The following is an 11,323-nucleotide window of genomic DNA, read 5'->3' on the forward strand; positions in this document are numbered from 1 at the left end:
AGTAGAGCACTCTCTCTTTCACACACACACACACACACACACACACACACACACACACACACACACACACACACACACACACACACACACACACACACACACACACACACACACACACAGCAGCTCTCTGGCATCAACGGCGTGAGTCTAGCGCTCTCTCTCTCTCTCTCTTACTCTCTCCGCCTCTCTCTCTCTCTCTCTCACACACATACACACTATCGCCAGCCCATTGCCATCCTGTTGCAGCTCTCCCAGCAGGTGACTGGCATCAATGCCGTGAGTATAACTCTCTCTCTCTCTCTCTCTCTCTTTCTCTCTCGCTCTCTGTCTCTCTCCCCATCTTTCTCTCTCGCTCTCTGTCTCTCTCCCCATCTTTCTTACAGACACAGACACAGACAGACAGACAGACAGACAGACAGACAGACAGACAGACAGACAGACAGACAGACAGACAGACACACACACACACACACACACACACACACACACACACACACACACACACACACACACACACACATGCTGCTCTACCAGCAGCCCATCATCACCTTGACATCCTCTCTGGCATCAATGTTGTGGCTTCAAGGGCCACACAAGTGGAAGTATGAATGGGAGTCAATGGGGCTAAATGGCCAACACCAATATATGAATGTAAAGCCATCAGCCATCAATATCATACATACAATTTGCCTGTGGAGAACTGTACATGAAAATCGCCCTATATATTAGAGGTTATGGTCAAGTTATTTGTGATTTTAGCTTATTTTATCAGGGGAGATGATTTCCACCTGCTGTGTTGGTCAAACTCTGTAGGAGTTGAATTAACACTGCTAAATGAACTGAATATGTGCAATTTCTATATGGGCAAAGTGCTCTCTCTCTCTTCCTACGTAAATAGTCTTTGGTTCAAAGGTCACACAGCAAGAGAGGAGATCAAGCTAGGGGTCACATTTGGGGTGTGGCACATGTGCCCTCTTCCTCCTTATCCCCTTGCTACTCGCACTTTCACCCTTGCCTTACAGTCATGTTACCGCTGGACTGGTTTTGAAACACACATCTTACTGGGACTGTAGAGAGCGTCTGAATAATCTAATCACTTAACTTTTGGTGAGTCATGGTGGACTGTACAGGCAGGCCTGCTGACAGGTGAGAGCCAGTTGTCTCAGCCCCAGAATTGGGACCCCCTTACATTGTACATGTACTGTATGTTTAGAGAGGGGCCCCCTTTCAGACGGTTTTGTTGCAGGCCCGGTCAAAGCTGCCAGCAGCCCTGTGAGCAGGTGATGGCACATATGCACCTGGTACATGTGATTTATCTATCTGATCTAATCTGGGAGATTAGGTGTAGAAATTGGAGGGATCAAAGTGACATTGTTTTTTTGAACACTGCATTGAGCATTTATGATGGGTGTCAATTCCAGCTTCACAAAGTAAAAGTGCTGCTGTGTCTTCCATGTGTTTATGCACATAGGTGTAGGAAATGGTTATGTGGACTGGACACAAGTTTATACTACCTGCAAGGACATTCGGTAGGTGTCCATAGGTATATTCAGATTCAAATATTTGGAGGTATATTCAGATGCATGCGTCTTGTCATGTTATTGCCCATAGGAAGATACCAGAGAAAGCCAAGTAAAGGAAAGTAAAGGCAGCTGACCGAATAGACTTTCAAAGACTCCTCAAGGTCATAATTTCATGACTTAGAAATCGGAAATACTGACTAAAACACTTAACTGTCATTGCCATACATGACAGGCATATTATTGGCAACATTTTCATGAGAACAACCTTTCATCTCCAAATCAAATAAGAAATCTCCCCCCCAAAAAAGGGGGAGGGGTCACTAACAATGTATGCAAAACATCACAAGAGATACTTTTATCAATCTAGCATCACGTACATTACACTGTAAACGCTATGAAGTAAGACGTGGAGTATATTGCGGCGTGAACGCGAGTAGTTCCAGGTGAACCTTACACATTATGCTATGTGGCTTTATGAGGGCAACACGTATCCAGTGTCCCCATTGCATCACTAATCAGCAGTGCTCGGGGGCAAACAGATTGGAGTGTGGTTTCTTAAATGCTGAGAAAATGTAGATAAAGCAAGTGTCTACAGAGCACTTTCAATATATAGCTATAGGGTGTTGGGGACGCACAGCCTGGTGTGTAGAAAGCATGGAGTTGAAAGGGATTATAGACAAGGAAAAGGCAGGCCAGCGATTAAGGCACCATTTATGTGTTGTATAATGAATAATGACATCAAACTGATATACAAGGTCTTAGGTCAAAAATACACATGTGTCAGGCTTAGCCCATCCTTAGTGTGCATAGACCAGGTTTGAGACATATTGCTTGCAGTTTCTCAACACAACAGCAAATAAGCATCAATATTTAAGTGTGGTCTCCTTGTTCCGCCTTATATGCTTTCCTTAATGTTAGTGTAGCTCCTTACTGGTGCCTTCAACTAGATGTTCACCACCTCCATGCATTATCTCCCCCTCATCCAATAGCTGATTGTGTCCTCTCTGGTTCTGTCTGTGGACTAAAATATCTGCTAACTGTAATGTAAAGTGATTCTTTTTGCTGTCTTTTCCAGATCTTCTACTACTCCACGAGCATCTTCCAGAAGGCAGGTGTGGAGAGTCCCGTCTATGCCACCATCGGGGCTGGCGTGGTGAACTGCGCATTCACCGTGGTCTCGGTGAGTCCTCCAATGCACGGACCCAAATATAAAAGACGGCCATTACTTTTTAACACGTTTATCTGTGTGAGCAAACATGATAAGATAACGGAGAGTTGCCGCGTCCTGTCACTTCTCTCTTGAACTGATAACTTGTGCTCCAAGTGGGCCAAAAATGTGTTGAGCGGGTCACTGTGTTTCTGTGTCAGTGTTTTTTAGGCATTGCCCAGTGTTTGCACAGTGGCAAGGGAAGTCCTGGTGTTTTGGTGTTGGAATTGAATATACTGTATGTAGTATTTCCCTGAGTCACCTAACTTTAGCTGGACTTTAGGCTTCTATTGCCTATTCCATGTTAAAAAAGGGATCTTAGTGGAACTTGGGGTTAGGTCACACAAACCGTTAATTAGGAGATTGCCATTAACGTTAATTAGAAGGTATGACAGATATGAAATGATGCCCTCAATACATGTTAATTTAGTGAACATTACGCGACCATCAGTAACTCTGCTCTCGTCTAATCAACAGCTGTTCCTGGTGGAGAGGATGGGTCGCCGAACGCTGCACATGCTCGGACTCGGTGGAATGTGTCTGTGCGCAGTTATTATGACGATGGCCCTGGCGCTATTGGTCAGTCCCCCCACATTCCTTGAGGAAGTTGGTTTTACAATGTACATGCATGCACATCCCACCTCACTGAATTGCCAGATGCAGGACTAAACATTATTGATGTCATACATGTTTTTGTGAAATGTCTTGAATTAAATTCCAGCTATTTTGAATCATTGAAGTACCATTTAGCTTAAACTTTGGAATTTGTTAATATCTTATGCTAGTGCTTTATTTTCTGTTTGGGGAGTGTGCGGAGAAACCGATGAAGAATAAAGAATGTGTTACCTCTAGGTTTTTCTTCTTTTCTCCTCCCTCTCTCTCCACTCCTCAACTTTGTCGCCTGTCGTTTGTCCTTGTTTTCCACCCAGGACAGTGTACCGTCCATGAGCTACATCTGCATGCTGGCCATCTTTGGCTTCGTGGCCTTCTTTGAGGTGGGCCCGGGCCCCATCCCCTGGTTCTTCGTGGCCGAGCTCTTCTCGCAGGGCCCTCGGCCGGCGGCCATGGCCGTCGCCGGCTGCTCCAACTGGACGGCCAACTTCATGGTCGGCATGTTCTTCCCCTACATCATTGTAAGTCAAGTCAAGTCAAGTCAAGTTATATATATATATATAGCCCCATATACAGCTCCAGGCCTTTTTATTAGAATAGCATGAAAAGGTGTTTTATTTCCATAATTCCATCAATAATGTTAAACTGTCATGGATTGTAGATTCATGGCCCAGTTTTTTAACTATTCCAATCATTATTTTTTTTCTTTTTATATACGTTGGCCTTCCAGCTCAAAAAACCCATGAATTGGGGAATTCGCATTATTAGAATATTGTTATAAAATCACATTTTTCTTCATCAAAATTCGGGTCACAGTAAATCAGTTGAAATTTGGTACTTTCTACATAACATGCAATGGTCAATACTTGGTTAGGACATTCTCTGTCTTCATAATGGCCATGATGCGTTTAACATTGAAGTCAATGGCAAGTGCTTTGCTGTCAGCTGTTCTTGTTTGTTGACTTGGTGCCCCACCAGGGCTCTAAATTAACTTTTTCCACCACCAGCCAATTTGGCTAGTGGACATTTTTTCTTACCAGCCAAACAGAAGTTCAACTAGCCATTTTTTTTAATCTCGCCAAAATAAACTATGCATTAGGCTAGTTATATTTTTTCTAATTATGGTCATTTTGTCCAACTGTTTCTACAATACAGATACACTATAGGCCTGCATAGGCTACTATATGCCTACATAATAAGCATATTATAGGCTATATAGCCTATTTTTTCATTATTGCTTAACTTCTGCTTTATTTTTTTACTTTCATTACTTAGGCCCAATTAATTTGATTAGTTTTTGTTCAATTCCTCTGAAAACAGCTGAATCACATCACACAAGCCACTCGCATAACAGACCTTTAACATACAGTAGCCTAACCAAGCACACAGCCAAACACTACAAAACCAAGGAAGGAGAAGAGATGAGAGGAAAAGGAGAGGAGAGAGGAGGAGCTCTTCTCTACCATGCGCAACAAAATGACAAGAAGCCTAGTTTAATTAAAAGTAGGCCTAAATAATATCTCGGGAATCTTCGCTTCCTTAGTTACTTCCACAGCTTCGTCGTTGGTTGCTTTGTTTCCTTTCCGATGGCGTGGGCTTTCCAACTTAGTTGCGCCAGGACTCGGAACACTTTCAGAATACAACTGAACTGACAGCTACGGCCACACTACTCTGACAGTCGGCTCTCCTCCTCTGCCCTTGTCGCCATTTCGTTCCACAACCACTCATTTTTAACGTCACTATTTATTACTAGCATTCACCAACACACAGAACCTTGCTCTAACCCCCGCCACATTCTCATAACTCGCACAAAACATAGTCTACACAACAGAAGTAGCTCTATGCATTATCTGCGCAAGTCCTGTTATTGAAACGGTCAGGGCCTCGCTGCTTCAAAAATGCAGCCTGTTACAGCAAGGTTCATATAGTAATAATAGCAGTAGTGGCGTTAAAAAGGTTGTAGCGAAAGCGACGAGAGCATAGGAGGAGAGCTGCCTGTCAGAATAGTGTGAGCGCAGCTTAGCTGACAGAAGGCAGGTCGTCTGAAATGTTTTCAATCCTGGCGCGCGCAACAGCATGGAGTTGCCGCTCGATGCACTGGAAAGTCCACGGTGGGAGGCTAAGTCGCGACGCTAGTGTCCATGGGTAATGTAGGAAATCTCGCCCTCTAACGTTCGTCAGAGCAGCGGTTTACCGTTCATAAGTTACTGTACTCGGGCGCTACTAGCCAAATTGGCGGGTAGGTATTTTTTTCTACTAGCCAAAATTAATTTTCACCCGTGTTTGGCGGGTTGGCGTTAGTCAGGCAGATTAAAGTCCAAATGTTCACAGAATATTTCAGTTAGTCATACAAGCACCATATTTGGTACAAATGATGTCTAGGGTGTATTATTTAAGAAAAGTATGTTATCCAGCTTCAAATCCAAGATGGCCGCCAGTTTTCAACATGGCTGCCAAATGTAATGTAATAGACGTGTCTTTCAAGGTAGAATTACGTAGAATAGACATGTGTCGATTACCACAGCTTCAAAGTTTATATATTATGTCTAGAAATACCCAATGGTGTCAACTGTATTCCAATATGGCTGACAGTTTTCAAGATGGCGGGTATTGAGTCATTCAAAATTAATGTTTTCTGGTTAGATATTGACTAGAAGGTTAGTTAAGTGGTAGTACTATAGTTAGATAGCCACACCTGAATTGTCAGGGTGTGCCAATGCGGGACAGCCGAGCCAAGGGTTACCTGGATGGCGTAGAGATTGCACGGGAATTAAACAACACTGGATGAACAATCGGGCTAGATGTAGGGCATTACATTCTTGAATCTAGTCGTATCCCATATTTCAATGTGCTTTTATGTTTGTGTACGGTAAGGTAGTAAAAGGATAGCCCCTCTGCGTTAAACCGTATTGTACACAATGTAGGCAACAATCCATTGAGTTTTGCTGGTACTGACTGGAGGAAGTGTTGCCTCTGTCAGACTGACACAAAAGAAGTGTTAAAGTGTCCCCATTTAACCATTGACCAAGCTCATGAGCAGGCCAATGCGGTGGTCAAAGGCAATGGTGGTGCCATTGGAGTGACTGAGGATGTATCTGTTCTCAGGCGGTGGATGGTGTCTGAACCAGAAAAAAGCCAGTTAGTCAGCCAGTTAGTCAGCCAGAATGTCAAGTCAAGGCTGCACAAGGAGATGCCAGGCATAATGAGCACACTAGTTAGTCACATAAATCATTCATTGACAAGGTTCAGAAGTTGTTCGTTGTGGTGAAGGATGTAGACAATCCTTTTCAGGAGGAGTCAAATGATCTGCTTACACTGGACAAAAACACCATAGCACATTCCAGTGCTCCAGTACTTGTAAAACCACACTTATAGGAAGACAGAGTTGCCCTCAGAGATTTTTTCAATGATCTTGGTGATGAGGCTTCCTTCCACAAGCCCATCAAAAAGAACAGACCAGATTTCTTTCGCTAAGATGTGGCTGTAGCCTCGAGTGAAGCAAAGAAAAAAGTGGGAAAAAATGACTGATCTTTATATCATGTCAGGCAAGGGAGTGTGACCTCCTTGATTTTTTAAACATGAGAAATAGTTATTTCCTGCCACACTGAGTGACACAGGAAAACTTCACTCCGGACAGAGGTCTCAACTCATCAACATTCCGTTTCTCCACCTGAGAGACAACCAGAATGTATAGCAGTTATCATTGATGGTTCTGCCCTTTTGCATTCAATGCCCACAAAGACATCAAAGACCTTTCAAGAGTATGCTATGCAAGTTCCAAAGATTCTGACATACTCATCAAAGTATGAGCGAACAGACATTGTTTTTGATGTGTACTGGACCTCAAGCCTGAAGGCTGAGTCAAGGTCAAAGAGAGGTAAGGCAGATAGACGAAGAGTGAGACGAAGAGACGAATCAAGCTACCACCAAACTGGAAAAGCTTTCTGTGAGACAGTGACAACAAAACATAGCTGTTTGAGTTTTTGGCTGACAAGATTGTGGCCCTGTGGCCCCACAATATAGTGGTTGTGACAAAAGGAGAGCAGGCCCTTTCAAATAAACAAATCAGCACTGAAAGCTTGTGTCCATGCAACCATGAAGAAACCGACACCAGGATCTTCACACATGCTCTTGATGCAGCCAAGCAAAAGGCAAAATCTGTGTTACTTAAAGCAAGTGATACAGATATTCTTGTTGTTGCAGTCAGTGTGTTTACGATTCTTCAGGATGCAGGCCTGGAAATGGTTTGGGTAGAATTTGGCCAGGGTCAATCCCTTAAGGTGGTTGCCAATACATGATAGGGTGCTAAATCTTGGCCCACAGAAATGTAGTGGCTTACTCTTCTTTCATGCTTTCACTGGTTGTGATGTTGTGTCAGCTTTTCGCAGGAAAGGCAAGAAAACGGCATGGCAAGCATGCAGATGTGCCCTGAAATGAGTCCGGTTTTCAACAAGCTCAGTCAGTACCAACCTACCATAGCTGAAGCAGACCTCAATATCCTTCAGAGGTTTGTTGTCACCATGTATGGCAAGCACAGCACTACAGCCAAGGTTAATGAGGCAAGAATGGAATTACTGTATTTGCTTGGAAGCAAAGGTCTTATGATTCTATTCCACCAACAAGCGCACCTCTGGTACAGCATGTAAAATGGCCTGTATTCCAAGCTGTCTGCATATGGGGCCAGGCAACTACCAGTATATGCAAAATGCAGACTGAGGACCCTGCCAAATGGGATGACATATAGATGGCGAGGTCTGGATAGTGTTCTGGTCAACTCTTCCACACATCGTTCAGGCCTATCAGCAGTTGACAAAATGTGGCTGCAAGACAGAATGCAGAGGATTATGCAAATGCTCTCGCTTCAGCCTGAAGTGCACCCAGTTATGCACTTGCAGATGTGAGAACAACATAGATAGAAACACTAAAAAGTGACAAAAGCGCAAAAAAAAAGTCGTTTACCGACTTAAACAAAATTCCCCTTTTTCACTTGACCCAGAACATCTTTTGGCAACACCCGAGTTGAAGAGAACAACTTTTTCCTCCCCGTGTTCACTATGTCTTTGTAGTTATAGTAAGAAGTAGAATGTCAATGATATTTTAGACTCTCTGCTATGCAGTAACAATGTTGTCAACTTAACAAAGTTTTTCAACTAACACTGAAGCGTTGCCTTATAGCAATGGAGTGCACTACATTTCCATTTTTTTTTCATAATAGTTGATAATCTTAATTTTTTTCTAATGCAGGATTGTAGTGTCCATGTCCCAAAACATCTAATTTGATTTTGATTTAATCAAAACAGGACACTTTTGTCACAATATAGTCCAAACAATAATCGAGAATATGTCAAATGGCAGCCATCTTGGAAAATGGCGGCCATCTTGTTTTTTTACTTGGATAACGTACTTTTATGTTAAAGTAGGTTCTAGAGCACTAGTGTGCCAAATATGGTGCTTGTATGACCAACTGAAATATTCTCTCACTAATCTGCCTGACTACGTGTGTTAATTTAGAACCCTGTGCCCCACACTTCACTCTTCAATATACCCTGTAGATTTCCATGCCACGTTTTGGTGTTAACTCACCAGTTTAATTCTAACTCGCAAGAAATAAAACCCCATTCATTTTCAATGGGGTTTCATTTCTGGTGATTTAGAATTAAACTGGTGAGTTAACACCAAAACGTGGCATGGAAATCTACAGGGTATATTGAAGAGTGAAGTGTGGGGCACCAGGTCAACAAACAAGAACAGCTGACAGCAAAGCATCAAGGATATCTGGGCTTCCATAACTCCCATGCACTGTTTTTGCCATTGACTTCAATGTTAAACGCATCATGGCCATTATGAAGACAGAGAATGTCCTAACCAAGTATTGACCATTGCATGTTATGTAGAAAGTACCAAATTTCAACTGATTTAATGTGACCCGAATTTTGATGAAGAAAAATGTGATTTTATAACAATATTCTAATAATGCGAATTCCCCAATTCATGGTTTTTTTGAGCTGGAAGGCCAACGTATATAAAAAGAAAAAAAATAATGATTGGAATAGTTAAAAAACTGGGCCATGAATCTACAATCCATGACAGTTTAACATTATTGATGGAATTATGGAAATAAATCAACTTTTTCATGCTATTCTAATAAAAAGGCCTGGAGCTGTATATAGCCTCATCTCATACAGAATAAGGCAACCTAATGTGTTTACAAAAATCATTGGTGACAGTAATGTGTTGAAATAATATAACAAAAACGTACACATTCACTTACCACTTTTCTGATGGTCTGTTCCGTCTCTCTCTCTCGCCCCACAGCACGCGCTGGGTCCGTACGTCTTCCTCATCTTCGCCGTCCTGCTGCTCTTCTTCCTGCTCTTCACCTTCTTCCGCGTGCCGGAGACGCGGGGCAAGACCTTCGACCAGATCTCAGCCTGCTTCCACCACACCACCGCCAGGATCGACCTGGACCTGGACCTGGACATGGGCATGGGCATGAACAAGCCCAGCACGGAGCTGGACTACCTGGGAGGGGACGACGACGATGTCAACTGAGGCCCCTCTGCCCTGTTGCTATGGCCTGCTACCCCGTGGTCGAGCTGGGCGACAAAAAAAAAACACTCCTGGGTGGGCAAGGGTGGACAAACTGGATTGAGAAAGTTCAAGTCCTGCCAGATATTTCTTTCTGGTTGTGCTCCTAACACAGGCGATTTCAATAATTGGCTCTTCTACCTGGTGGACGGGGGTTGGCAATTAGGATCAGCTGGTTTGTTGAATTTGTTGGAGGAAATATGTGGTAGGATTTTTACTTTCTGAACCTGAGCTGTTTGCCCCTGCTCCTGAGTCAGGGTAAGGGTTAGGGTTAGGACTTACTGGTAGCTCATTTTGACAATGATAAAATACAGTACATAAGGTAGAAGAAGGGGAGGCATGGCAGTCTGTCATCTGGTATCATCTTGAATCCAGAAACAAATGTCTATTCTGTTTTCGGAGGGATTGGGACAAACTTGTGCGATTACAGCGAAACTAAACACCCATAGGTTGCACAAGGCATTATCTAACTTCAATGAATGTGGTTATGGGTACAGAGTGAGTGTGTATTCTTGTTACGTATGATGAGTGAAAAAAAATGGTACAGATTGTAGCACTTTATTGACAAACTTTCAAGGCCTCCACAAAGGACTGTGACTGAAGGAAACACTACACTGTTGCTATGGAGCGCTGTAGTCTTGTGTTGTGCGGTCCTGCACAGCTTTTATGTAGAGTGGGTCACTTTGGCGCAGTTAATTGAATTCACAGCATAGAAGCTGCATCGTCAGATGCTGCTTGGGTTCTGCCAGAGCCATCTAATAACAGAGTTGCGCAAACCGGGGACCAGGAAGTCGGTTGGTGATGTGATTCGCGTAGATTAAAATGTTTCTTAACAGTAAACTTCTGTTCGTTGGAAACTAACACAGAACCATCACATACCAAACAAAGATTAAGTACAAACAAATTACATGACCTTTACCACATTTTCTGTGTTATACCGCCACCTCCTGGAACTAAGTAACTTCTAATAGAACTAAAGTCAATGGGGATTTCCATGTTAACTCTCCGTGAGGCTCCATGAGAGCCGCCATTGCTGTGGAAAGATTGGTCCATAGAGGTCTATGGGAGTGGCGTAACTCTGTTATTAGATGGCTCTGGGTTCTGCACTTACATGAAGTGTTCGAAAAAGTCAATGAGGAGTCTTTGAATTTATCATTTTTTCTACAAAGTTTGAGGAAACCAGCAAGGTAGGCCTTATGGCCATATCACAGTACTTCTTTCCCAAATTATATCACTTCGGCTCCAAAAAAGGAAAAACATTGGTGAGGCTTTTACCGAGGCTGCACCCCATACAATTACATGGTTCATGATCATTTCTAATTTTATTATTTTACTCCTACCACTTCCACACGTAGCCCAAATTAAGTTTTGGACCTCAGCTAATTATTGTACG

General features: G+C 43.0%; 1 protein-coding gene across 1 annotated transcript in view; it reads left to right on the forward strand.

Annotated features, from left to right (window-relative positions):
* Positions 1 to 10,672, forward strand: part of LOC134437672 (solute carrier family 2, facilitated glucose transporter member 4-like) — a 34,659-nt gene extending 23,987 nt beyond the window's left edge. The window contains exons 8-11 of the mRNA XM_063187171.1: positions 2,599 to 2,703; positions 3,208 to 3,309; positions 3,660 to 3,863; positions 9,658 to 10,672. Of these exons, the coding sequence (XP_063043241.1) occupies positions 2,599 to 2,703; positions 3,208 to 3,309; positions 3,660 to 3,863; positions 9,658 to 9,894 (648 nt within the window). The 3' untranslated portion in view covers positions 9,895 to 10,672. The remainder of the gene's footprint in view (positions 1 to 2,598; positions 2,704 to 3,207; positions 3,310 to 3,659; positions 3,864 to 9,657) is intronic.
* The last annotated feature ends 651 nt before the right edge of the window (positions 10,673 to 11,323 follow it).

Source organism: Engraulis encrasicolus, chromosome 21 (genome assembly GCF_034702125.1).
Source record: "Engraulis encrasicolus isolate BLACKSEA-1 chromosome 21, IST_EnEncr_1.0, whole genome shotgun sequence".
Classification (NCBI taxonomy): domain Eukaryota; kingdom Metazoa; phylum Chordata; class Actinopteri; order Clupeiformes; family Engraulidae; genus Engraulis; species Engraulis encrasicolus.